Source organism: Petromyzon marinus, chromosome 71, assembly GCF_048934315.1.
Source record: "Petromyzon marinus isolate PM22_M1 ecotype Great Lakes invasive population chromosome 71, UKy_Petmar_22M1.pri1.0, whole genome shotgun sequence".
Classification (NCBI taxonomy): Eukaryota; Metazoa; Chordata; class Hyperoartia; order Petromyzontiformes; family Petromyzontidae; genus Petromyzon; species Petromyzon marinus.
In genome coordinates this window covers 419,540-447,474 of record NC_133737.1, presented here as the reverse complement: position 1 = coordinate 447,474, position 27,935 = coordinate 419,540, and the positions used below count along the sequence as shown (strand labels likewise).

Sequence of the window (27,935 nt, the reverse complement as noted above, 5' to 3'; positions counted from 1 at the left end):
TGTGGTGGTGGTTGTGGTGGTGGTGGTTGTTGCAGTGGTGGTGGTTGTGGTGGTTGTTCTATTGGTGGTGGTTGTGGTGGTTGTTGTGGTGGTGGTGGTTGTTGTGGTGGTAGTGGTGGTTGTGGTGGTGGTTGTGGTGGTAGTTGTTGTGGTTTTGGTGGTGGTGGTTGTGGTGGTGGTTGTTGTGGTGGTTGTTGTGGTGGTAGTTGTTTTACTTGTTGTGGTGGTTGTTGTGGTGGTAGTGGTTGTTGTGGTGGTTGTTGTGGTGGTTGTGGTGGTTGTTGTTGTTGTGGTTGTGGTGGTGGTTTTGGTTGTAGTTGTGGTGGTTGTTGCAGTGGTGGTGGTTGTTCTGTTGGTGGTGGTTGTGGTGGTTGTGGTGGTGGTTGTTGTGGTTTTGGTGGTGGTTGTGGTGGTGGTTGTTGTGGTGGTGGTTGTTGTGGTTATTGTGGTGGTTGTTGTGGTGTTTTTTGTGGTGGTGGTGGTTGTTGCAGTGGTGGTGGTTGTGGTGGTTGTTCTATTGGTGGTGGTTGTGGTTGTTGTGGTGGTGGTTGTCGTGGTGGTGTTTGTGGTGGTTGTGGTGGTGGTTGTGGTGGTTGTTGTGGTGGTTGTTGTGGTGGCGGTTGTGGTGGTGGTTGTTGTGGTGGTTGTTGTGGTGGTTGTGGTGGTAGTGGTTGTTGTTGTGGTTGTTTTGCTTGTTGTTGTGGTTGTTGTTGTGGTGGTGGTTGTGGTGGTGGTTGTGGTGGTGGTTGTGGTGGTGGTGGTTGTTGTGGTTTTTGTGGTGGTTGTGGTAGTGGTTGTTGTGGTTTTGGTGGAGGTGGTTGTGGTAGTGGTTGTTGTGGTTTTGGTGGTGGTGGTTGTTGTGGTTTTGGTGGTGGTGGTTGTTGTGGTTTTGGTGGTGGTGGTTGTGGTGGTGGTTGTTGTGGTGGTTGTTGTGGTGGTTGTGGTGGTTGTCGTTTACCGAGGTAGAGCCTCGCTCTCTCTCGTAGGGATGTCAATTGAGTAGCAGCGAGTATGGAAGCGATGTCCAGGTTGGAACTTTACATCGCGGGGCCTAGCCACGCGGTGCCTTGCCTCCTGCCCTCGCCTGATCGCGTTTGCTTCAATTCTCTCGCTTAGGTTTAATTTGTCTTCACTCGGCTCGCCACTTTGTCACTTTGTTTTATTTGTTGTTGTGGTTGTTGTGGTGGTTGTTGTGGTGGTGGTTGTGGTGGTGGTTGTGGTGGTTGTTGTTTTGGTTGTTGTGGTGGTTGTTGTGGTGGTTGTGGTGGTGGTTGTGGTGGTTGTTGCAGTGGTGGTGGTTGTTCTATTGGTGGTGGTTGTGGTGGTTGTTGTGGTGGTGGTTGTTGTGGTGGTGGTTGTGGTGGGAAAGGTCCTGGCAAGGATTATTCAGCATCGCCTTGCCAGGCACGCTGAGGAGAGGCTTGCGGAGCCCCAATGCGGTTTCAGGAAAGGGCGGTCCTGCACAGATGCCATATTTTCTGTCCGTCTGCTACAGCAGAGGTGTAGGGAATTCCAACAAGACCTACATCTCTGCTTTATTGACCTGGTCAAGGCCTATGATACCATCAGTAGGCCTGGGCTCTGGGTCGTTCTTCGTGCTTTTGGAGTACCTGACCCTCTGCTCACGATCATTAAGGACCTTCATGATGGTGAGCGGGCCCGGGTAAAACTACGTGGCCGGGAGTCAGAGCCATTCCCTGTACACCTTGGGGTGCGACAGGGATGTCCTCTGGCTCCCACATTATTTAACATCTATTTTGACCACGTAGTTCGTGAAGCCTTCAATAGCTGTACCGGGGGAATCTCCATATGGTACAGATATAATGGGAGGCTAATCGATGCCTGGGTGCGGTCAAGGGATGGCTCCCTATTGCTCAACCACGTTATGTATGCTGATGATTTGGTAATAGCTGCTCAGTCAGAGGAGGAGTTGGAGACGCTGCTGCTGAGACTGGAGCGTGCCACTAAGAGGTGGGGCCTTACCATCAGCCCCACCAAAACTAAGCACCTGCCTGGGTATTTTGTACCATCGGACGCTCCACCCCCACAACTCCCAATAGGTGATGGGGCAGTTGTGGAGAGAGTGGAGCGTTTCCCATACCTGGGCAGTGTGCTTATGACTGGCTCCAGTTTAACAGCAGAGGTCTCACTCCGAATCAGTCGAGCGGCAATATCTTTTCATCGGTTGCGTAACGCTGTGTGGAAGCTACCTGGTCTGTCGCTCCGCACTAAGCTTCAGGTCTTCTCGGCCACGGTCATTCCCTCCCTTCTCTACGCTTGCGAAACGTGGACCCCCCTAATGGAACATCTTCGCCGGTTAGAAACATTTAGGCTGGCCTGCCTACGATCCATCCTGGGTTTAACCAGACTGGATTGTGTGAGGAGCTCACAAATCCTTGAAAGATCTGGGCAGGGTCCCATCGGTGAGCTCCTCTGGCAGGCAAGGCTGCGATGGCTGGGTCATGTAGCCCGCATGCCCAGCCACCGCATGCCGAAACAGCTTTTGTTTGGCCGGATTGAGGGGGCTAAGCGGGCGTGGCACGGGCTAGAGAAGAGATGGAGTGATGTGGTACAGGAGGACGTGGAGCTGAGTGGACTTGCCGATGACTGGTACCAGCGGTGTCAAGATCGGCCTCTGTGGAGGAGGCTCGTGAAGGATGCTACTGGGCAGTTGGAGGCAGTCGCCCTCCAACAACAACGGAGGGCGGAGGAGCGACGCTCACAACAGCGAGCGGAGCGCCGGGTGGCTAAAGCACAGCAGGTTGGCACAGTAGGGGGCACAGGTGGTGCATCAGCCAGTCATCTCAGTCAGTCGACCCGTGGCACCTGGGTCTGCCCCGTGACCTCCTGCCAGCGGGCGTTCGACACTTCACGTGGCCTCAGGGTGCACATAGCCTGGCACAAGCGTCGTGGTGACGTCACCGCCACTTAGTGGCGAATGGCGGTTGTTGTTGTTGTGGTGGTGGTGGTTGTGGTGGTGGTTGTTGTGGTTTTGGTGGTGGTGGTTGTGGTGGTGGTTGTTGTGGTGGTTGTTGTGGTGGTAGTTGTTTTACTTGTTGTGGTGGTTGTTGTGGTGGTGGTTGAGGTTGTTGTTGTGGTGGTGGTGGTTGTTGTGGTGGTAGTGGTGGTTGTGGTGGTGGTTGTGGTGGTAGTTGTTGTGGTTTTGGTGGTGGTGGTTGTGGTGGTGGTTGTTGTGGTGGTTGTTGTGGTGGTAGTTGTTTTACTTGTTGTGGTGGTTGTTGTGGTGGTAGTGGTTGTTGTGGTGGTTGTTGTGGTGGTTGTGGTGGTTGTTGTTGTTGTGGTTGTGGTGGTGGTTTTGGTTGTAGTTGTGGTGGTTGTTGCAGTGGTGGTGGTTGTTCTGTTGGTGGTGGTTGTGGTGGTTGTGGTGGTGGTTGTTGTGGTTTTGGTGGTGGTTGTGGTGGTGGTTGTTGTGGTGGTGGTTGTTGTGGTTATTGTGGTGGTTGTTGTGGTGTTTTTTGTGGTGGTGGTGGTTGTTGCAGTGGTGGTGGTTGTGGTGGTTGTTCTATTGGTGGTGGTTGTGGTTGTTGTGGTGGTGGTTGTCGTGGTGGTGTTTGTGGTGGTTGTGGTGGTGGTTGTGGTGGTTGTTGTGGTGGTTGTTGTGGTGGCGGTTGTGGTGGTGGTTGTTGTGGTGGTTGTTGTGGTGGTTGTGGTGGTAGTGGTTGTTGTTGTGGTTGTTTTGCTTGTTGTTGTGGTTGTTGTTGTGGTGGTGGTTGTGGTGGTGGTTGTGGTGGTGGTTGTGGTGGTGGTGGTTGTTGTGGTTTTTGTGGTGGTTGTGGTAGTGGTTGTTGTGGTTTTGGTGGAGGTGGTTGTGGTAGTGGTTGTTGTGGTTTTGGTGGTGGTGGTTGTTGTGGTTTTGGTGGTGGTGGTTGTTGTGGTTTTGGTGGTGGTGGTTGTGGTGGTGGTTGTTGTGGTGGTTGTTGTGGTGGTTGTGGTGGTTGTCGTTTACCGAGGTAGAGCCTCGCTCTCTCTCGTAGGGATGTCAATTGAGTAGCAGCGAGTATGGAAGCGATGTCCAGGTTGGAACTTTACATCGCGGGGCCTAGCCACGCGGTGCCTTGCCTCCTGCCCTCGCCTGATCGCGTTTGCTTCAATTCTCTCGCTTAGGTTTAATTTGTCTTCACTCGGCTCGCCACTTTGTCACTTTGTTTTATTTGTTGTTGTGGTTGTTGTGGTGGTTGTTGTGGTGGTGGTTGTGGTGGTGGTTGTGGTGGTTGTTGTTTTGGTTGTTGTGGTGGTTGTTGTGGTGGTTGTGGTGGTGGTTGTGGTGGTTGTTGCAGTGGTGGTGGTTGTTCTATTGGTGGTGGTTGTGGTGGTTGTTGTGGTGGTGGTTGTTGTGGTGGTGGTTGTGGTGGGAAAGGTCCTGGCAAGGATTATTCAGCATCGCCTTGCCAGGCACGCTGAGGAGAGGCTTGCGGAGCCCCAATGCGGTTTCAGGAAAGGGCGGTCCTGCACAGATGCCATATTTTCTGTCCGTCTGCTACAGCAGAGGTGTAGGGAATTCCAACAAGACCTACATCTCTGCTTTATTGACCTGGTCAAGGCCTATGATACCATCAGTAGGCCTGGGCTCTGGGTCGTTCTTCGTGCTTTTGGAGTACCTGACCCTCTGCTCACGATCATTAAGGACCTTCATGATGGTGAGCGGGCCCGGGTAAAACTACGTGGCCGGGAGTCAGAGCCATTCCCTGTACACCTTGGGGTGCGACAGGGATGTCCTCTGGCTCCCACATTATTTAACATCTATTTTGACCACGTAGTTCGTGAAGCCTTCAATAGCTGTACCGGGGGAATCTCCATATGGTACAGATATAATGGGAGGCTAATCGATGCCTGGGTGCGGTCAAGGGATGGCTCCCTATTGCTCAACCACGTTATGTATGCTGATGATTTGGTAATAGCTGCTCAGTCAGAGGAGGAGTTGGAGACGCTGCTGCTGAGACTGGAGCGTGCCACTAAGAGGTGGGGCCTTACCATCAGCCCCACCAAAACTAAGCACCTGCCTGGGTATTTTGTACCATCGGACGCTCCACCCCCACAACTCCCAATAGGTGATGGGGCAGTTGTGGAGAGAGTGGAGCGTTTCCCATACCTGGGCAGTGTGCTTATGACTGGCTCCAGTTTAACAGCAGAGGTCTCACTCCGAATCAGTCGAGCGGCAATATCTTTTCATCGGTTGCGTAACGCTGTGTGGAAGCTACCTGGTCTGTCGCTCCGCACTAAGCTTCAGGTCTTCTCGGCCACGGTCATTCCCTCCCTTCTCTACGCTTGCGAAACGTGGACCCCCCTAATGGAACATCTTCGCCGGTTAGAAACATTTAGGCTGGCCTGCCTACGATCCATCCTGGGTTTAACCAGACTGGATTGTGTGAGGAGCTCACAAATCCTTGAAAGATCTGGGCAGGGTCCCATCGGTGAGCTCCTCTGGCAGGCAAGGCTGCGATGGCTGGGTCATGTAGCCCGCATGCCCAGCCACCGCATGCCGAAACAGCTTTTGTTTGGCCGGATTGAGGGGGCTAAGCGGGCGTGGCACGGGCTAGAGAAGAGATGGAGTGATGTGGTACAGGAGGACGTGGAGCTGAGTGGACTTGCCGATGACTGGTACCAGCGGTGTCAAGATCGGCCTCTGTGGAGGAGGCTCGTGAAGGATGCTACTGGGCAGTTGGAGGCAGTCGCCCTCCAACAACAACGGAGGGCGGAGGAGCGACGCTCACAACAGCGAGCGGAGCGCCGGGTGGCTAAAGCACAGCAGGTTGGCACAGTAGGGGGCACAGGTGGTGCATCAGCCAGTCATCTCAGTCAGTCGACCCGTGGCACCTGGGTCTGCCCCGTGACCTCCTGCCAGCGGGCGTTCGACACTTCACGTGGCCTCAGGGTGCACATAGCCTGGCACAAGCGTCGTGGTGACGTCACCGCCACTTAGTGGCGAATGGCGGTTGTTGTTGTTGTGGTGGTGGTGGTTGTGGTGGTGGTTGTTGTGGTTTTGGTGGTGGTGGTTGTGGTGGTGGTTGTTGTGGTGGTTGTTGTGGTGGTAGTTGTTTTACTTGTTGTGGTGGTTGTTGTGGTGGTGGTTGAGGTTGTTGTTGTGGTTGTTGTGGTGGTGGTTGTGGTGGTGGTTTTGGTGGTGGTTGTTGTGGTTTTGGTGGTGGTGGTTGTGGTGGTGGTTGTTGTGGTGGCTGTTGTGGTGGTAGTTGTTTTACTTGTTGTGGTGGTTGTTGTGGGGGTTGTTGTGGTGGTGGTTGTTGTGGTGGTTGTTGTGGTGTTGTGGTGGTTGTGGTTGTTGTTGTGGTGGTGGTGGTTGTGGTGGTTGTGGTGGTGGTTTTGGTTGTAGTTGTGGTGGTTGTTGCAGTGGTGGTGGTTGTGGTGGTTCTATTGGTGGTGGTTGTGGTGGTGGGTGTTGTGGTGGTGGTTGTGGTGGTGGTTGTTGTGGTTTTGGTGGTGGTTGTGGTGGTGGTTGTTGTGGTGGTTGTTGTGGTTATTGTGGTGGTTGTTGTGGTGGTTTTTGTGGTGGTGGTTGTTGCAGTGGTGGTGGTTGTGGTGGTGGTTGTTGCAGTGGTGGTGGTTGTTGTTCTATTGGTGGTGGTTGTGGTGGTGGTTGTGGTGGTGGTTGTTGTGGTGGTGGTTGTTGTGGTGGTGGTTGTGGTGGTGGTTGTTGTGGTGGTTGTGGTGGTAGTGGTTGTTGTTGTGGTTGTTGTTATGCTTGTTGTTGTGGTTGTTGTTGTGGTGGTGGTTGTGGTGGTGGTTGTTGTGGTTTTGGTGGTGGTGGTTGTTGTGGTTGTGGTGGTGGTGGTTGTGGTGGTGGTGGTTGTCGTTTACCAAGGTAGAGCCTCGCTCTCTCGTAGGGATGTCAATTGAGTAGCAGCGAGTATGGAAGCGATGTCCAGGTTGGAACTTTACAGCACGGGGCCTAGCCACGCGGGGCCTTGCCTCCTGCCCTCGCCTGACCGCGTTTGCTTCAATTCTCTCGCTTAAGTTTAATTTGTCTTCACTCGGCTCGCAACTTTGTCACTTTGTTTTATTTGTTGTTGTGGTTGTTGTGATGGTTGTTGTGGTGGTGGTTGTGGTGGTGGTTGTGGTGGTGGTTGTTGTGTTGGTGGTTGTTGTGGTGGTGGTTGTTGTGTTGGTTTTGGTTGTTATGGTGGTTGTGGTTGTTATGGTGGTTGTTGCAGTGGTGGTGGTGGTGGTTGTTGTTGTGGTGGTGGTTGTGGTTGTTGTGGTGGTTGTTGCAGTGGTTGTGGTGGTTGTTCTATTGGTGGTGGTTGTGGTGGTGTTTGTGGTTGTGGTGGTTGTTGTGGTTGTTGTGGTGGTGGTTGTTGTTGTGGTGGTTGTTGTGGTGGTTGTTGGGGTGGTTGTTGTGGTTTTGTTGGTGGTGGTTGTGGTGGTGGTTGTCGTGGTGGTGGTTGTGGTTTTGGTGGTGGTTGTGATGGTGGTTGTGGTTTTGGTGGTGGTGGTTGTTGTGGTTTTCGTGGTGGTGGTTGTGGTGGTTGTTGTGGTGGTGGTTGTGGTGGTTGTTGTGGTGGTGGTTGTTGTGGTTATTGTGGTGGTTGTTGTGGTGGTCGTTGTGGTGGTGGTTGTGGTGGTTGTTGTGGTGGTGGTTTTTGTGGTGGTTGTGATGATGGTTGTGGTGGTGGTTGTGGTTATTATGGTTATTGTGGTGGTGGTTGTTGTGGTGGTTGTTGTGGTTTTGGTGGTGGTTGTGGTGGTTGTGGTGGTGGTTGTTGTGGTGGTGGTTGTTGTGGTGGTGGTTCTGGTGGTGGTTGTTGTGGTTATTGTGGTGGTGGTTGTTGTGGTGGTGGTTGTGGTGGTGGTTGTTGTAGTGGTTGTTGTAGTGGTTATTGTGGTGGTTGTTGTGGTGGTTGTTTTGGTGGTGGTTGTGGTTGTTGTGGTGGTGGTTGTGGTGGTGGTTGTTGTGGTGGTTGTGGTTGTGTTTGTGGTGGTGTTTGTGGTTGTGGTGGTGTTTGTGGTTGTTGTGGTGGTGGTTGTGGTGGTGGTTGTTGTGGTGGTTGTTGTGGTTATTGTAGTTATTGTGGTGGTGGTTGTTGTGGTTTTGGTGGTGGTGGTTGTGGTGGTTGTTGTGGTGGTTCTGGTTGTTGTGGTGGTGGTTCTGGTGGTGGTTGTTGTGGTTATTGTGGTGGTGGTTGTTGTGGTGGTTGTTGTGGTGGTGGTTGTGGTTGTTATGGTGGTTGTTGCAGTGGTGGTTGTTGCAGTGGTGGTTGTGGTGGTTGTTGTGGTGGTGGTTGTGGTTGTTGTGGTGGTTGTTGCAGTGGTGGTGGTTGTGGTGGTTGTTGTGGTGGTGGTGGTTGTTGTGGTTATTGTGGTTATTGTGGTGGTGGTTGTTGTGGTTTTGGTGGTGGTGGTTGTGGTGGTTGTTGTGGTGGTGGTTCTGGTTGTTGTGGTGGTGGTTCTGGTGGTGGTTGTTGTGGTTATTGTGGTGGTGGTTGTTGTGGTTGTTGTGGTGGTGGTTGTGGTTGTTATGGTGGTTGTTGCAGTGGTGGTTGTTGCAGTGTTGGTTGTGGTGGTGGTTGTTGTTGTGGTGGTGGTTGTGGTTGTTGTGGTGGTTGTTGCAGTGGTGGTTGTTGTGGTGGTGGTTATTGTGGTGGTTGTGGTGGTGGTGGTTGTGGTGGTGGTTGTTGTGGTTGTTGTGGTGGTTGTTGTTGTGGTGGTTGTTGTTGTGGTGGTTGTTGTGGTGGTGGTTGTTGTGGTGGTTGTTGTGGTGGTTTTTGTGGTGGTTGTGGTGGTGGTTGTGGTTATTGTGGTTATTGTGGTGGTGGTTGTTGTGGTGGTGGTCGTTGTGGTTTTCGTGGTGGTGGTAGTTGTTATGGTGGTTGTTGTGGTTTTCGTGGTGGTGGTTGTGGTGGTGGTTGTTGTGGTGGTTGTGGTTGTTGTGGTGGTGGTTGTTGTGGTGGTTCTGGTGGTGGTTGTTGTGGTTATTGTGGTGGTGGTGGTTCTGGTGGTGGTTGTTGTGGTTATTGTGGTGGTGGTTGTTGTGGTGGTGGTTGTGGTGGTGGTTGTTGTGGTGGTTGTTGTGGTGGTTGTTGTGGTGATGGTGGTTGTTGTGGTGGTTGTGGTTGTTATGGTGGTTGTTGCAGTGGTGGTTGTGGTGGTTGTTGTTGTGGTGGTGGTTGTGGTTGTTGTGGTGGTTGTTGCAGTGGTTGTGTTTGTGGTGGTTGTTGTGGTTGGTGTGGTGGTGGTTGTTGTTGTGGTCATTGTTGTGGTGGTGGTTGTTGTGGTTTTGGTGGTGGTTGTTGTGGTTTTGGTGGTGGTGGTTTTGGTGGTGGTGGTTGTGGTCGTTGTTGTGGTGGTGGTTGTTGTGGTGGTGTTTGTGGTGGTGGTTGTCGTGGTTTTTGTGGTGGTGTTTGTGGTGGTTGTTGTGGTGGTTGTGGTGTGGTGGTGGTTTTGGTGGTGGCTGTGGTGGTGGTTGTTCTGGTGGTGGTTGTTGTGGTGGTTATGGTGGTGGTGGTGGTGGTTGTGGTGGTGGTTGTTGTTTACCGAGGTAGAGCCTCCCTCTCTCTCTCGTAGGGATGTCAATTGAGTAGCAGCGAGCATGCAAGCGATGTCCAGGTTGGAACTTTACAGCGCGGGGCCTAGGCACGCGGGGCCTAGGCACGCGGGGCCTAGGCACGCGGGGCCTAGGCACGCGGGGCCTAGGCACGCAGGGCCTAGGCACGCGGGGCCTTGCCTCCTGCCCTCGCCTGATCGCGTTTGCTTCAATTCTCTCGCTTAAGTTTAATTTGTCTTCACACGGCTCGCCTCTTTGTCACTTTGTTTTACTTTTAAATATTCACGCAGTTTTTATTTCATTCTTTTTTACCAGGCCAAGCCCGCTTGAGCTGCTGTACCGCTTTTGTTTTCAGAAGCGACCTGCCCACAACACAAGGTGAGGCTCGTCAACAGCGTGGTGGTGTTCACTCTGGGCGTGTGGCGGTGTTCACTCTCTACATGTGGAGGGGAAACCCGGAGATCGGGAGGGAAATCCACACGACCATGGGGAGATAGAGAGAGAGACACGCAGCCTCGGCTGTGTTGATTGATCCTCAATTAATTACTTGATGGAATGAGGAACTATTAATTCTGAGCAGGTGGACGTAGCCAGGCATGAGTCTGGACACACCACCACCTGTGAACCATGCCAGTGCGTGACAGTGGTGGAGCCAGTGGGGGTGGGGTGCCACGTGCCCCCCCAACAGTCCGATTGAAGGGGTTGCCCCCCTAACTGAAAATCCTGGCTCCACCTCTGAGTGTGTGACAGTGTCAAGTTTGTATTTGCAGTAAAGTCTATTAACTCTATTGAGCACGGGTCTTATATCAAAACGGTAGTTTATTTTAGTTTTTTCTCTGCAACTCTTCGTAAGAATGGAGTCAGGAAGTTATCACAGCACACGTGCAGCTGAAGTCGGAACTGTTCATCCCAGCATTCAAGGACATCTGTGCCTGGGTTCACACCTCTAAGTTGCGATTTAATTTTCATTTATGCATTTCGGCATAACACGAATAGTGTTATTTTCAACACTCTTTGCTATGTCAGCTGAATTTAGCTTTCATAAATATTCCTTTTGAAGCCAGACATCCGAAATTGTGTGCTCGGAGTTTTGGGTTAACATTCATTTTGAAGATACCAGGGCTTCCAGGCACGTTTATAACCATTTGCTCTCTCATTGTGTGCCATAACAGCCCGTGTGATGAATTTGGGACACTTTTTCACTATAACATGAATATATGAAGAAGTATAGACTTGTTAGTCACGTGTTACTGTGTGTATGCATTCCTCTGTGCCTCGATATTGACGTGTAGATGGTGGGGATATTCTTTTTTTCTCTCTGCAGCTGTCGCTTCCTTTGCAGAATTTGTCTGATGGAGCAAAGGCACTCGGTGCAGCTCTGTGCAAAAAGGCATCAATGCGACCGGTGTGCATACAGCACGGATCGTACTGACCATTTGAACTTGCACCAGAGAACTCACACGGGAGAGAAACCCTTCAAGTGCAGTGTGTGTGGGATGTCGTTTGCACAGTTCTCTACTCTTCAAAAACACCAGAGAACACACACGGGAGAGAAACCCTTCAAGTGCAGTGTGTGCGGGAAGGCATTTTCGCAGTCATCTACTCTTGTAACACACCAGAGAATACACACGGGAGATAAACCCTTCAAGTGCAGTGTGTGTGGGAAGGTGTTTTCAGATTCATCTACTCTTGTAACACACCAGAGAACACACACGGGAGAGAAACCCTTCAAGTGCAGTGTGTGTGGGAAGGCGTTTGCACAGTCATCAAATCTTCAAAAACACCAGAGAACGCACAAGCATCAGAAGATCCACAAGGGATGGAGTCTGAAATCAGCTTGTGAAAGTCAAAGTGCCGCAATGAGTCCATCCCTCATGAAACAACCGGAAGAAAATCCCAGCTTGAACACTTTTAAAGGTATCGAGGTGAAATATGAAGAGGTGAAGGTGAAACGTGAAGAAGTGATGGTGAAGAGCGAAGAAGTGAAAGTCAAATGTGAAGATGAAGTTTCAACTCCAAAATCGGACCTTCACATCGATGGAGGCAACGTGAAGCAGGAGGAGAATTCTGACTGTGAGGCAGAGCGAGGCAACTCCCAGCAGTTTGTGGAAGTGGAGGTGTGGGTGGACTTCCTCCGAGACAATACAAAGTCAAATGGAGTCCCGGTAGATGTGTAAGCTTGAGAAGATTTTGCTCCAATAAATGGACCTTTGTCACAGGCCTTTAATGACAAGAATGTGAAGTTGAACACTCAATTCCTAGGTTCAACCTGCAGGGTAAGAGCGGCCAGTCTTTGTGGACCTGTGGGTTGGGTAGATCTCTAACCAGGAGCGAGAACCAATAAACTCCCAAGCGTTGAGTATGTTATCATAATTGCATTTAGATGGTGCTTGCTTAATCGCCTCTGGCAATTCGGAGTTTTGTATCGTATCTCGTCTCAAACACTCGAAGAGCATCCCCAAATAGCAGATGCCCCTGTGTGGCACAAGGTGGTGGCCCTGCACCGGCCTGCATGTGGACAAGAGCCTGTCAGTAGGGGGCGATGGTTGATGTGGCATCTCAGTTGTGGAGTTTGTAGGTAATGTTTAGAATTTGATACATTTTGACCCAGACGCCAGCATGCAATGGCCAACTCGTTTTGAATGGCGCAATAGTATGTTGTACATACACTGTTAAGCAGACGGTGCGTATTTTTTTTAAAATAGGTTATTGTTAATGCGATGTAACCTGATGCAGTATATTTCAGTGCAGTAATACACATTTTTAAAATGACTTAATTATTTAGAATGAATACTTGTCTGATTGTGTGCATACATGTAACATTTTGTCTATAAGGGTCAAACATTAAATAAGTGATGTTAGGACAAAGTGTGTGTTTTGGAAGTAACCTGTACAGATAACTAAGGTGAGACTCATTGTTCTTGTGATACAGGTCAAAGGGTATTTTTGTGTTTTCAGGAAGCATCTCCCTCTGGAGCAACTCATTGTCTTTGAAATAGGGAGCACACTCGGATTATTAATCAGTTACACGTAGAGGAGATACATTCTCTTCAACACGAATTATAATTTTGTATTACGTGTTGACGTAGATTTTGTCTAACTAGGTCTAGAAATGCTCCCTGCTGATTAACGTGTGGATGTTCGAAACTATCGGTTTAAGCAGCCCGGCTGCTTTTGAGATGTTGTGCACCAATAAGAGTCCACAGGTGGCTTGCACTGAATCAATGATGCACTCCCAGAAGGCTGTGCTAGTTTTAGTTTGTGTAAAACATTCCTTTGTTTCATGGAGAGATCGATAAATGAAAGATGTCGTGTCTGCTGATCTGCTTCATAGCAAGGAAGTAATTTTAAGTGCACATTTGAAATTCATTTTTGGTACAGATTTGTATTCGGTTACAAGGCAGAGCACATCTAGTAGATACATTCTCCACAACAACACTCATGAGAATTTTGCATGACGTCTTATATGTTGGTGAACTAGGACAAGAAATGGTCCTTGCTGATTAACGTCTGGATGTTCACAACCAAGGGTTGAAACAAGCCTGACCGCCTGCGGTGTCCCTCAACCATTTACAGCCTGGGGCCAGGAAAGTCACGAAAAAAATTGCACACGAACGACGCCTCCACGCAAGCTCCCGAGGCTCTGTTTTGAAGTTTTAAAATGAAACAGTTTTAATTTGATTGTTTTGAATTTGATAATTGTATTTCTTCATTAAAAGCTTATCTCATTTTACTTCTGGAAGACTTATTTTAAAACAACATTTGGTGTGAATTTTCTCTCGTCGTTAAGTAGATGGTCTTGCCGGGGATTCGGTTCGATGCGGACTTTCACCTGGTTGGGATCGTGGGATCGAGATGAGGCGACACAGAGCTGGCCGTGCGAGAAGACCGCCGTCTGCAGATCGATTCCAACGCGATCGAACGTCTGTCCTTGCGCCTCCATCGTTCATGCAGGGAGCGTGTAGGTTTGCAGTGCCCCCTGCATGAAAACGATGGAAAGTGCAGCGTTCATCACAGATGAAGTTGTGCACTTATAGAAAATAGTTTAGCCAGTGGGTTTTCAAAGTACCTTCGTCTTACAGAAATCAATTTCGCGTGAGCCCACCGCATTAAAACGATGCTCAGCTGAGCGGGGTGAGCCACGGCGGGGGAGAGGGGGGGTCACCTTATCTTTGTCACGTGCCGTAGCTCACGTGACTTCTGCCGCGACAATGTCTGGATGTTTTCACCTGAGGACGACCCCTCGTGTTGCGATCGAAACGTCGTGATTTATTTTTTTATTTTTTCTACCTACGTGACTTTACCGAAAGAACCAATGAGTATGAAAGACGTCTTGTCTGCTGATCTTGTTCATATCTGTGTACATCGATATCTCACATTGCTTACACATACACACCACACACAATGAACTATATAGAAACTAGAACGACTTCCGGGGATGGGCAAAGATTGAGGAATCTCTTTCAATGGAGCGAGTCAAGTTTGTTCAACATCTCTCTGTCCGTCTGTGTCTCTGTTTCCCTCAGTCTCTCTCTGCCTGTGTCTCTCTGTCTATCTTTCTCTGTCTCTGTGTTCCTCTTGTTTGTGTCTGTCCACCTGTCTTGTCTGTCTATCAGCGTCTGTCCAACCGTAGTCAACGACTGTCAGTAGCAGCAGGCGCCCGTTCAGCTCCCACGGCTACACGCCACTCAAACTTGCTCCCAACACACAAAGACAAAGATCCCCCGTACAGCTTGGACAGAATGTTGGGGCAAGTGCAGTTAGTGAGCACCTAACACAAAGACAAAGATCCCCCATATAGCCTGGACAGAATGTAGGGGCAAGTGCTGTTAGCGAGCACCTATTAAGGGTGGGACGGCACATGAGGGGGTGGGTGGCCAGCACCACGCCGGGCCGCCTTTGTCTCCCTAGTGGCGATGTTTACTACACACCGCACCGGGTACTCGTTTGAGGCCGAGTCGACGTAGGGGAGGCTCAGGACCGGTTCAGAAAATCGTCACTGGCGGTGTTGGCCACGAGCGGGAATGGAACTCGGCTGGTCGGGAGCGCAGCGCTCACACGTCACTGCCGCTCCCCTTCTGTCACCGCTCAGCATGACCTCATCGGCGTCAAACGCGAGGGGGCGGTTGGCCTAGCTAGTGACGTCATGTCAGCCACACCCGACAACCGCTCTCTTGAGCGTTACGTCACCTCCGTTCGGCCGCTGCCGATTTCTGTTCCGGTGCCAATCCTTATTTGGGCAAAGCTACGCCCGGTGACTGCACGCTCATTAACATAATGTGTCCGTTAAAGCCGTCCGCTCAGTGTGGGAGGAGAGTGTCTTGTATTCCGGAAGTGACGTCACGTCACCTGCTGCCGCGTGACGTCACGAGGAAACCTGAAGCTGCCGCTTCGTGCGTGAACTGAAATCCGAGGTGAGAAATTCTCATCGCGGTTGTGGTGGTTGTTGTTGTGGTGGTTGTTGTGGTTGTTGTTGTGGTGGTTTTTGTTGTGGTGGTTGTTGTTGTGGTGGTTGTTGTTGTGGTGGTTGTGGTTGTTGTGGTGGTGATTGTGGTGGTGGTTGTGGTGGTGGTTGTGGTGGTTGTGGTTGTTGTGGTTGTTGTGGTGGTGGTTGTGGTGGTGGTTGTGGTGGTGGTGTTGGTGGTTGTGGTGGTGGTTGTTGTTTACCGAGGTAGAGCCTCGCTCTCTCTCGTAGGGATGTCAATTGAGTAGCAGCGAGCATGGAAGCGATGTCCAGGTTGGAACTTTACAGCGCGGGGCCTAGCCACGCAGGGCCTTGCCTCCTGCCCTCGCCTGATCGCGTTTGCTTCAATTCTCTTGCTTAGTTGAGCAATCTTTGTAAGAATGTAATCGACCAGGCTATGCGTTAATTTTGTGTTGACCGACTCTCTGTGTTGCATTGCATTACATTTCCAAATTTTACTCAGTTTGTTTGATTAAGTGTGCTTTCTCTCTGTGTCCTGTTATTATTTACTGCAGTCACCAAAGCTCCAATCTCTCATTGGCACAAGGCCGTAATTGTAATATATTATAATAATTATAATATATATTGGGCGACACACACTGTTGTATATATGTTTTATGAAAATTGATGAAAATAATGAAAATTAAATGAAAGTTGAAATTTGCATAATTTATCCGAAATTTTGTTAATTAGTGTAATTATGCGCATAAATTATACTGATTCGAGAGATAATCGTATTAATTTATGCGAGTGGGCGTGGTTAGGATAATGCAGGTCGTTATGGATTATCAGGTCGAGCCTCGGTGACTAGGATTGTGCTATGAATTGGAATGACGCAATTTATCGTATGCAGTGACGCAGGCGTTGTGAGCATGAATGAGAGAGAGTCGATTCGACTCTGCTCTTTAATTCCGTATTATCGATAAGGATACGATTACTCTCGATTGAACATTACGAATTATGTGTGTTATGGATTATGTGTGGTGATAGTGTGCTTATGATAGGTCCCCAGGATTCAGATCTCATACACAGAACAATATTATGCAGAATTTCAGGAAGAATCACACACAAACCTTCTGCTTTAATCAATTTTATTTCTAGCTAAATTTAATTTTTGGATAATATGAAAACTCAATCTCGGGATTTTGGAATTTCAACACAGCGTTAACATGATACCATCACGATTGCGTTGTTTCACCTCGATAGCGGCACCTGTGGTTAATTCCCGACGCGTAGCGCAATCGATCGGTTGTTGAGAGAGAGATTAAAAACATGCGAACTATTCTATCAAACCTTAACTTTATAATATGCAAACTCGTATACTTGAATTGTTACACAACATGGCACTCGGTCTTTGATTCGTATCCAATCCTTAACACATTCTAATATGCGAAATTATTATGCTTGAAATCGTCAGCACAGTACCACGGCGATGTTCGTTCATTAATTCATCAACGATCATGCAATTAAAGCGTTCGACTGAAATAATTCTGATTGCCTCATCAATGTAACTCAATGGGTGGCGATGTTTTTCGTTATCAGCTAATAGTTGACGCAGTTATCATGAGTCTTGTATGTTTAATGGGAGGGTTGTTGATTTCTTGCGTTGAGCAAACGCCTAGGTTGATTTCCTTGTCAAAAAAAAATGTTTGTTCGTTGTGTAGCGGTGGGGGAGTGAGGAGGGAGTGTGGGGGAGGGGCATACGAACGACTGACAGTTTCTGTCCACCGCTGGCTGGATGAGTCAGCACGACGCTCGCCGTCGTCGCGCCGATGGGTGTTGAGTGCGGGGCCGCTGCCCTCTCAGCCCTGGTGACGCGAAGTTGCGCGCTGTAGCACGCTGGTGGCACGCTGTTGGCACGCGCTGGTGCTGGTGGCACGCTGGTGGCGCGCTGTTGGCACGCGCTGGTGCTAATGCTGGTGCTGGTGGCACGCTGGTGGCGCGCTGTTGGCACGCGCTGGTGCTGGTGCTGATGGCACGCTGGTGGCGCGCGCTCCCTCTCCTTGAAGATGCGCGAACGCGCCCGTGCTGGTTCGCTGATAGCAGTTTCTCTCCACTGCTGGCTGAGCTGCTGCACGCTCTTGCTTGGCGTTGCTGGCCGCGCTCTTTCTCCTTGAAGATGCGCGAACGCGCCCGTGCTGATTCGCTGACAGCAGTTTCCTCCACTGCTGGATGAGCTGCGCCGGTGCGCGCTCTTTCCCCTGCTGTAGTATCTGACGCTGCGCTCGCGGGCGACAGGTCAAGTTTTTCTTCTGCTGAGTGAGCCGAGTCGCACGCGCTCTCTTTGTTGAGGTTGTTGGCGGCTCTCTGACAGCAGGTTTCTTCCACTGCTGTATAACTCAAGTCGCACGCGCTTGGTCACTGGTTTGCTGAAGTTGTTGGCGGCTGCTCGTGCTTTTCCGCTGCTGGTTGAGCCACGTTGCACGTGCTTTCCTCGTGGAGATGCTCGAGCGCTCTCAGCGCTGATTCGCTGATACTTTGTTGGCGGCTGGCCAAGCTTTTTCTTCAGTTGAGTGAGTTGAGTCGCACGTGCTCTCTCTGTTGAAGTGCGCGAACGCGCCCGTGCTGGTTCGCTGACAGCAGGTTTCCTCCACTGCTGTATGGCTCACTTTTGTTGATACATCGCCACTCAGCGATCATCGCTACTCAGCGAGGCTCGGAGCCAGCCGCTCCATGCGACTGCTCGTCCTGTGGACGTCTTGACTCGCTGATCTGTCTTGACTCTTGACTTAACTTCACTGACTTTTGAAAATGCGGCTGACCGTTATATTCAAAGACAATTCTCTCTGCGCAGTGGAAAAGGGGGGGGGCGGGGTCTGTGTGTGTGAGTTCGTGTGGTTGTACAGATGGCTCCTGCGATAACGATCTGTTTGCCCTGGCGTGAAATTCCTCTCTCGCGCTCTTCGGGAGAGACAAAGGTGGTCGGGAGTACCTATCTCTTTATACTTTCGACTTGATATTTCTCAAATATCATTTGGTCCCATGTTCGCCAAGACTCGTGTTTGTAACTACGTCCTCCCGACACCCCTCTCGGGTTACCGAGGTTCGCATTGATATGATGGAGTTATTAGAAAGAAAAATAATTTTCATCCTGAGTTTAAGAGGTCCGTTTCCAGATTGTTGGAATCCATATCCCTTGGTTCTGTAAGGTTCTATAATGGAATATCGTTTAAGGTTAACACGTTATTATTAATATTATATTGCAATTTTCTTTAAAACTTTGTTTGCCTGGTTGCCATGTGTGGGGTGGGGTGTGTCTCCTCATCACACCCAGCTGGCTTTTCCAGATGGCCCCTTGTGATAAAGGTGGTCGGGGTTGCTTGGGATATTGTTTAAACTCTTTCGTAAGTTTGCCCGTTCACCTCATTCCTTCTCGATAACCTTTGATGTGACTCGGCATTTTGTCTCCAAGCTTTGTTTTAACAGTAAAAGTATTAAAGGTGAAAATCATTTGATAGCGAATTAATTATTGGATAATAATTCACTGATGTATCTGGTGGCCTGGTCTTGATTGGAGTGAGCGCGAGGACCGCTAACTTTAGCTTATTCTTGTTATTGCATTTTAAATTTGAACCGTTGTTTTAATGACAAAGGAAAAAATATATATATGGTTTAACCCGTGGGCGTCCTCGTTTCTGGCTTGCGGAGGGCTTCCCTCTGCGTGACCTCCCTTAGGGCACATCAAACTCTTGTTCATCTGGAGATCTTCGCAGATAGCTGCTAACATCCTCGCCTCGAGAGTTTTATTATTTCTTTATTTTTTAATGGTCTGTTTATGATCGACATCTGGTTTTCGTGTGCCTGGCTTACGGGTTTTATTGATTATTTTGTTTGTTTGTAAATATATATAACGCAAATATTATTGTTAATATCAATTTTGGAAAAGGCTCATATACAACAACACCCCCCTCCCAATAATAAAATATGCTCAAAATGTCCCCCCAAATATATTGCTATGAAAATATTTTTTTTAAATAATAATTGCTATGTTAATAAAAACCACAATTTGCTAAACCTTGGCCACAAAATCTGGACTTGTCTTCATATAACAATGCATAGATTTCTGTTTATATGATTGCGTTGTACTTTATGAATCCCTAATCTCTGCCATTACATACTATGAAACAAGAAAAGGTAAAAAAGAAAAAACAGAGCAATGTAATACAATACAATATTAGACATTATTGTATCAAATAAAACAAATTCCATCCCATGTGTTAGTGAATTTTTTAAATATTTTATGCAGGAAATGGCGGGAAATTAGTTTTCAAATTACATTTTTTTCTGGGGGGGGGGGGACCCCAGACCCCCTGGAAAATTTGGTCCCCCCCCAATGTTGACTCCATGGCTACGGCTTTGCAATGACTTGCTAATTTCTCTACCCCCCCTCTCTCGCTATTTAAGGCCTCGACACAGAGGCGTTGCCTATGTGTGTATCTCTCTCTGTGTGTCTTTGTGTTATCTCTCTCTGTCTATGTGTCTCCGTGTCTGTGTTTTGTCTCTCAAATTGAGCAATCTTTGGAAGAACGTAATCAACCAGGTGGGGTGTTGTTGACTGTTATGTTAGCCGACTTTGTGTTGTATTGCAGTACGTTTCTAAGTTTTCTAGGTTTGTTTTCTCTTTCATTTGTACCTGATGATGATTGCTTGTGTTGCAATCGAAACGTCGTATGCTATTTGCACACAGCGTTGGTGTACGGTGCTTTTTCTGGAATATTTTGCTGTTTTTTCCTGGATTTTCTATTTGCAGTCACATAGTCACTTCAAGATGTTTTCTTGTTCGTGTTTTTGTTTTTTGTTTGTTGCGGTTGCACCCGATTCAAGAGCCGAAGGGCTCACAGAGCTATACCAAATAAATGAAACTGAAAATATTATTTTATTTATTTAGTTTTTTTCCCATGTGACTTTACCGAAAGAACCAAAGACTATCTTGCTTAAGTTTTAATTTCTCTTCACCTGGCTTGCTACTTTGTTACTTTGTTTTATTTTAAATATTCACAGTTTTTTTTTTTACCAGGCCACGCCCACGTTCAGCTGCTGTACTCCTCTTGTTTTCAAAAGCGACCTGCCCACACAACAATAACAACAAGGTGGGGCTTGTCAACAGCATGGCGGTGTTCACTCTGGACGCGTTACGGGGTTCACTCAAGACGCTTGGCGGTGTTCACTCTGGATGCGTGCCGGTGTTCACTCTACTTGGTGGAGTGAGGAAGCATGAATTCTGAGCAGGTGAAAGTGGCCAGGCGTGGGTCTGGACACACCACCACCTGTGAACCATGCCAGTGTGTGACAGTGGTGGAGCCAGCGGGGGTGTGGTGGCACGTACTTCCCCAATGGTCCGATTGAAATCCCTAATTTCGATCGGATCATTGGGGTTTATTAGTAACTAGCTCCATGGTCAATTCCCCCACTCCCCCAAAATACAAAATTATATTTTAATACTTTGTGCATTGTGTCCAATCTGGAAGCTACCCACATTACAAATGTCAAGTTTGTAGCATGTTTGGAAGTATGCTGAACATTTCAAACAGACACAAATTCACAATTGTGTGCAGTTGCGTATTCAGTACACGACTTCCCTGATGGCAAACACCTTCAGCGAGCGCGATGCCTATCACACGCGTCGAATAAAAAGCATAGGACAAGTCCTTAGTAAAAACTCCTTACTTACTAACAACTCCTTACTAACAACTCCTTACTAACAACTCCTTACTAACAACTCCTTACTCGCTAACAACTCCTTACTAACAACTCCTTACTTACTAACAACTATCATTTTTAATTGCTGAAGGGGTTGCCCCTCCTACCTGAAAATCCTGGCTCCACCTCTGAGTGTGTGACAGGGTCAAGTTTGTATTTGCAGTAAACTCTATTAACTATATTGAGCATGGCGGTTATATCAAAACAGTTTGTTTTAGTTTTCTATGGAACTCTTTGTAAGAATGGAGTCAGGAAGTTATCACAGCACACGTGCAGCTGAAGTCGGAACTGTCCATCCCAGCATTCAAGGACATCTGTGCCTGGCTTCACACCTCTTAAGTTGCAATTGAACATTAATTTATGATTTCTGCACAACACAAATAGTATTATTTTCAACACCCTTTGCTATGTCAGCTGAATTTCGCTTTCATTAATATTCCTTTTGAAGCCAGACAGCCGAAATTGTGTGCCCGGAGTTTTGGGTTAACATTCATTTTGAAGATACGAGGGCTTCCAGGCACGTTTATGACATTTGCCCTCTCATTGTGTGCCATAACAGCCCTTGTGATGAATTTGGGACACTTTTTCACTATATCATGAATATATGAATAAGTATAGACATGTAAGTCACGTGTGACTGTGTGTTTGCATTCCTCTGTGCATCAATACTGACGTGTAGATGGTGTGGACATACGTTTTTTTCTGTCTGCAGCTGTCGCTTCCTCTGTTGCTTCCTCTGCAGAATTTGTCTAATGGAGCAAAGGCACTCGGCGCAGCTCGGTACAAAAAGGCAACAATGCAACCTGTGTGCATACAGCACGGATCGTACTGGAAATTTGACCTTGCACCAGAGAACTCACACAGGAGAGAAACCCTTCAAGTGCAGTGCGTGTGGGAAGGCGTTTTCAGTTTCATCTACTCTTGTAACACACCAGAGAACACACATGGGAGAGAAACCTTTCAAGTGTACTGTGTGTGGGAAGGCGTTTGCACAGTCATCTACTCTTGTAAGACACCAGAGAAGACACACGGGAGAGAAACCCTTCAAGTGCAGTGTGTGCGGGAAGGCGTTTTCAGATTCATCTGCTCTTGTAGCACACCAGAGAACACACACAGGAGAGAAACCCTTCAAGTGCAGTGTGTGTGGGAAGGCGTTTACACGTTCATCAAATCTTCATGTACACCAAAGAACACACGGGAGAGAAACCCTTCAATTGCAGTCTGTGTGGGAAGGTGTTTTCACAGTCACCACATCTTCAAAAACACAAGAGAACTCACAAGCATCAGAAGATCCACAAGGAGTGGAGTCTGAAATCAGCTTGTGAAAGTCAAAGTGCTGCAATGAGCCCATCTCTCATGAATCAAGAACTGGAAGAAAATCCCAGCTTGGACACTTTTAAAGGTATCGAGGTGAAATGTGAAGAAGTGATGGTGAAGAGCGCAGAAGTGAAGGTCAAATGTGAAGATGAAGATTCAACTCCAAAATCGGACCTTCACATCGATGGAGGCAAGGTGAAGCAGGAGGAGAATTCTGACTGCGAGGCAGAGTGAGGCAACTCCCAGCAGTTTGTGGAAGTGGAGGTGTGGGTGGACTTCCTAGACAATACAAAGTCAAATGGAGACCCGGTAGATGTGTAAGGCAGAGACGATGTCGCTCCAATAGATGCACCTTTGTCACAGGCCTTCAATGACAAGAATGTGAAGTTGAACACTCAATTCCTAGGTGCAACCTGCAGGGTAAGAGCGGCCAGTCTTTGTGGACCTGTGGGTTGCATAGATCTCAAACCAGTAGCGAGAGCCAATAAGCTCCCAAGCATTCACTGTTCCAATAATTGCATTTATATGGTGCTTGCTTAATCGCCTCTGGCAATTCGGAGTGTATTTATCGTATCTCGTCTCAAACACTCGAGCATCCCCAAGTAGCAGCTGCCCCTGTGTGGCACAAGGTGGTGGCCCTGCACCGGCCTGCATGTGGACAAGAGCCTGTCAGTAGGGGGCGATGGTTGATGTGGCATCTCAGTTGTGGAGTTTGTAGGTAATGTTTAGAATTTGGTAAATTTTGACCCAGACGCCAGCATGCAATGGCCTACTCGTTTTTAATGACAATAGTATGTTGTACATACACTGTTAAGCAGACGGTGTGTATTTTTTAAAAAATATATTCTTGTTAATACGATGTAACCTGATACAGTATATTTCAGTGCAGTAATAAAATTTTGTTAAAATGACTCAATAATTTATCATTAATACTTGTCTGATTGTGTTCGTACATGTATCATTTTGTCTATAAGGGTCAAACATTGAATAAGTGATGTTAGGACAAAGTGTGTGTTTTGGAAGTAACCTGTACAGATAACTCAGGTGAGACTCATTGTTCTTGTGATACAGGTCAAAGGGTATTTTTGTGTTTTCAGGAATCATCTTCCTCTGGAGCAACTCTTTTTCTTTGAAATAGGGAGCACACTCGGATCATTAATCAGTTACAAGGCATACCACTCAAAAGTTACACGTAGGGGAGATGCATTCTCTACAACACGAATTATAATTTTGTATTACGTGTTGACGTAGATTTTGTCTTACTAGGTCTAGAAATGCTCCTTGCTGATTAACGTCTGAATGTTCGAAACTATCGGTTGAAACAGCCCGGCTGCTTTTGATACGCTGTGCACCAATAAGAGTCCACAGGTGGCTTGCACTGAATCAATGATGCACTCTCAGAAGGCTGTGCTAGATATAGTTTGTGGTAAACATTCCTTTGTTTCGTGGAGAGATCGATAAATGAAAGATGTCGTGTCTGCTGATCTGCTTCATAGCAAGGAAGTAATTTTAAGTGCACATTTGAAATTCATTTTTGGTACAGATTTGTATTCGGTTACAAGGCAGAGCACATCTAGTAGATACATTCTCCACAACAACACTCATGAGAATTTTGCATGACGTCTTATATGTTGGTGAACTAGGACAAGAAATGGTCCTTGCTGATTAACGTCTGGATGTTCACAACCAAGGGTTGAAGCAAGCCTGACCGCCTGCGGCGCCCCTCACAACCATTTACGGCCTAGGGCCAGGAAAGTCACGAAAAAAATTGCACACGAACGACGCCTCCACGCAAGCTCCCGATGCTCAGTTTTGAAGTTTTAAAATGAAACGGTTTTAATTTGATTGTTTTGAATTAGATAATTGTATTTCTTCATTAAAAGCTTATTCATTGAAAACGATATTTGGTGTGAATTTTCTCTCGTCGTTAAGTAGATGGCCTTGCCGGGGGTTCGGTTCGATGCGGACTTTCACCTGGTTGGGATCACGGGATCGAGATGAGGTGACACAGAGCTGGCCGTGCGAGAAGACCGCCGTCTGCAGATCGATTCCAACGCGATCGAACATCTGTCCCTGCGCCTCCGTCGTTCATGCAGGGGCGCGTAGGTTTGCAGCGACGGAACGTGCAGCGTTAGTCACGAAGTTGTGCGTAAGCGCCATAACAAGGCGCTGTAAGCTGACCTGCCACCACGTTCATGGGTCAACTGGGGGCAGCCGAGAGAGAGAGAGAGAGCGAGGTGCATAGGGGTCGACCAAAGTAAACCCCTGCCCCCACCGCCCGTGACCGGAGACTAACACCCCTGACCCCCACCCGTCCCTAAGGCCCATTAAGATAAGACCTTCCAGAAGGTTTTGGGAGGGGGGGGGGGGGTCAGGAGGGGAGGGTGAGCCCGACCAGGGGATAAAAGTCCGGCCCTCTGGACGGGCCGGGGCAGTGTTCACCAACTCAAGCCTGAAGACATCCGAAGACCTGAAGACTGGACCAGCACCCGTGGACCCTCAACCGAGGCTCTTGTTAGAGCCGGGTTGTAGCGGACCGAGGTGGCTCGGACACCCTGGGACCCTCCCCGAGCTCTCGCCAGAGCCGGGTTGTAGCGGACCAGAGGTGAGCTCCTGTACCCTGGCTGTGACGGGTCGTCCAGTCTTCCCTTAACGCCGGGCTAAGGGATCCGTGGGTAGCAGAGCGTCATTCATGCGAATAGAAATCCCATAACGCAGTATATGTTTGAGCTGCTGCTCCCCGGGTCTGCCTGAGCTGCTGCTCTTTGCGTCTACCTGAGCTGCTGCTCTTTGCGTCCACCTGAGCTGCTGCTCTTTGCGTCTACCTGAGCTGCTGCTCCCCGTGGCTGCCTGAGCTGCTGCTTCTTGGGCCTGCCTGAGCTGCTCCCTGGGTCTGCCTGAGCTGCTGCTTCCTGGGCCTGCCTGAGCTGCTCCCTGGGTCTGCCTGAGCTGCTGCTCCCCGTGGCTGCCTGAGCTGCTCCCTGGGTCTGTCTGAGCTGCTGCTTTCGTGGCCTGCCAAAGTTACTGCTCCACGGGTCTGTCTGTGCTGCTGCTCCCTGAGTTGCTCCATGGGTCTTCCAGAGCTGCTGCTCCCTGGCTCTACTTGAGCTGCTGCTCTCTGGGTCTACTTGAGCTGCTGCTCCCTGGGCCTGCCTGAGCTGCTGCTCCCTGGCTCTACTTGAGCTGCTGCTCCCTGGGTCTACTTGAGCTGCTGCTCCCTGGGCCTGCCTGAGCTGCTGCTCCCTGGGCCTGCCTGAGATGCTGCTCCTTGGGTCTGCCTAAATCTGCTGCTGCCTGGTTTGCTCAGAAACGCTCTCCGTTATCAAGGAGCCGAAGCTTCTGCAGGAAGCCCTCGACCGTCTTAACCCGCCCCTTGAGGTTTTTACCCTTTACCTGCTTGATCAGGTTATTGCCCTGTTCGCAAAGATGCTCCTTGAAAAAAAAGAGTGTTAGGTCACATGCACGCTAGCGTAGCGAAATAGCAAAGCACCAAGGTGTGCTTACAAACAGCAAGAATTTGAACGGCTAGTCAACTTCGTGACCTGGAGCTGAACGCCACCACAAACTCAAAAACACGGGCGAGAAGCCGTACATGTGCGACGAGTGTGGCAAGACATTAGTCGCGATTGGCCTACCTGTGCGTTTTTCACTTGTGTGTTTAACTGTTGTAGATCTTTGTTATCTTAAAAATGTCAATTCTCCTGCTGTGTATCATACTACTGTCATTCCCGGCCATATCTAGTGCCACATTCAACTCTACAAACGGCTACCCTCGTTACTTTGCGTCCTTACTTGTTGCTCGATTTGCCACTACACCTGCAAATGAAACAGCTCATAGACACTTCTACACTCCATCATTGTATCCTTTTAAACCCTATCTTTGTCCCATTACTTCACCAGGACTCCTTCCAAACTTCATTCTGCTCATAAAAATAACACGATCTGCATTCTGCTGCTATTCGTCCAAGGTTCACCGCTCTTCATCCTTTCACAGAAAATACTTGTGGAAACTATTAATTCTACTTTTCTTATTTCTGGGTGGTATTGAGCTTCATCCTAGCCAAAATATAAAGAACTCGTATAATTCTGTAGATTTTTCTGGCAGGAAAGGTGTTGGTGTTCTACATGTCAACATGAGATGGCTTGTGATTAAATTAAGTCAACTAAAACTAGAAGTGGCAAATCTTGACCCGGACATTTTTTTGCCTAACAGAAACATTTCTCACTCCTGCCGTCAATGACTTGCAGATTACGATTGACAACTACAACCTTTTTCGGCTTGACCGAGGATCTAAAGGAGGTGGAATTGCCATCTATGTTCGTAATACTATTGCATGTTCACCAACTAACTCCTTGTTAAAAAAATGTTGCTTTGAAGGTTTGGCTCTCAGAATAACTCTTCCAAATAATCAACAGATATTGGTAGTGTGCTGCTATAGACCGCCTATTGGGAAGGATGTTGAAGCTGCATCTGCACTGAGAGAGCTTTTTGGGGGCCTCCCTAAAGGTGAAATAGTTTTAGTGGGTGAACTAAATTGGAATTTGCTAGACCCGCCGGCCGTGGCCACAAATTTTGCAGATAAATTTAACCTGTTTCAATTAATAAATGTCCCCACAAGACCCAACCTAAAAAATCCGGGACAGTCATCTCTGCTTGACGTCCTATTGACAAATGCCCCTCACAAATTCACACTTACTGGTGTTCTGGGTAATAACCTTAGTGATCACTCCTTCATTTTTGGTGTGAGATCATCAGCCAGACCCAAAGCCCCCCCTAAATTGGCTGAGAAGCACTCTATGATACACTTCAGCACTCAGGCATTTAATAATGATGTGCTTCACTCGGATATTGACAAGGTCTGTGATATCCCCAACCTGACAGGCTTGGGATACCTTCAGGTACACGTTTCTCCAAATTCTTAACAAACATGCTCCGTTGGTTAGATTAAAACTAAAAGCAACCGCCCACCATGGTTTGATCCTTTGATTACTAAGCTCATGAAAACTAGGGACAAGGCTTGGGCATGTGCTCAGAAAGTAATTTGGTCAATGACTGGCTAGAATACAGGATTTTAAGGAATAGATGCGTTAAAAAAATACGGCATGCAAAAAATGCCTATTTTTCCTTCACTCTCCTGGAATCACATGGACATGCCAGGATTTTCTGGAAAACAATCAAATGTATCGAAAAGGCATCCAAAACAGACAATCTGCCCATTGAGCTTAACCGAAATGGGAAATATTTTTCTGATCCCTAAAAAAATAGTTGACAATTTTAACCTTCATTTTTCTGAAGCTGGTAATCTTTTTGATAATGTATTGGGAGTCACCCCTGCTCATGCAAATTCCTACACCTCTGTCCAAACATTAAACGAATTTAGTTTCCAGCCAATCCACGAAAGTAATGTTCTGAAACAACTGTCCTACCTCAAAGGGTCCTCCTCTACCGGAGCAGATAGTATTCCTGTCTTTGCTCTACTAACTGTTGGTCACCTAATATACAAACCTATAGCCCATATTTTCAACCTGTCCATCAAAGAAGCATCAGTTCCTCTAGAATGTAAACATTCCTATGTCCATCCACTTCACAAAGGGGGCCCTAAAGATGATCCAAATAACTACCGACCTATCTCAATTTTGTCCCCGTTGATGAAAATTTTTGAAAAACTATTGACCTACCAAATTAGCAGTTTCCTGGACACCAACAATCTCCTACATCTAAAACAATCTGGGTTCCGAAAAAAATACAGCACCACATCTGCTGCATTAGACTCTCTGAATCACATTTACAGTAGCCTTGATAATAAGCAGTACTGTGCCTGTCTTTTTCTAGACCTGTCCAAAGCTTTTGATACAGTAGACCACAACACCCTGCTTAGTAAACTAAGTTGCCTCGGTTTTTCCGAAAACGCAGCAAAATAGTTACAAAATTACCTC

The 27,935-nt window shown here is 48.2% G+C and overlaps 1 protein-coding gene and 1 long non-coding RNA gene across 3 annotated transcripts in view; both read left to right on the top strand.

Moving 5' to 3' along the window:
• The window catches only part of LOC142906835 (uncharacterized), a 129,584-nt gene that overhangs the window by 6,035 nt on the left and 95,614 nt on the right, over positions 1-27,935 (top strand). The window contains exons 2-3 of one of the 2 annotated variants that reach the window (XM_076055461.1): positions 9,833-9,895; positions 10,842-13,250. In XM_076055461.1, coding sequence (XP_075911576.1) covers positions 10,870-11,694 — 825 coding nt within the window. In that variant the 5' untranslated portion in view covers positions 9,833-9,895; positions 10,842-10,869 and the 3' untranslated portion in view covers positions 11,695-13,250. Of the gene's footprint in view, positions 1-9,832; positions 9,896-10,841; positions 13,251-27,935 lie in introns of those variants that run through there. The other variant, XM_076055460.1, reaches the window with a different exon arrangement.
• LOC142906902 (uncharacterized) lies at positions 20,079-23,894 on the top strand. The gene is made up of 2 exons (XR_012930545.1): positions 20,079-20,210; positions 21,394-23,894. It is a non-coding gene; the product is annotated as an uncharacterized LOC142906902 (long non-coding RNA).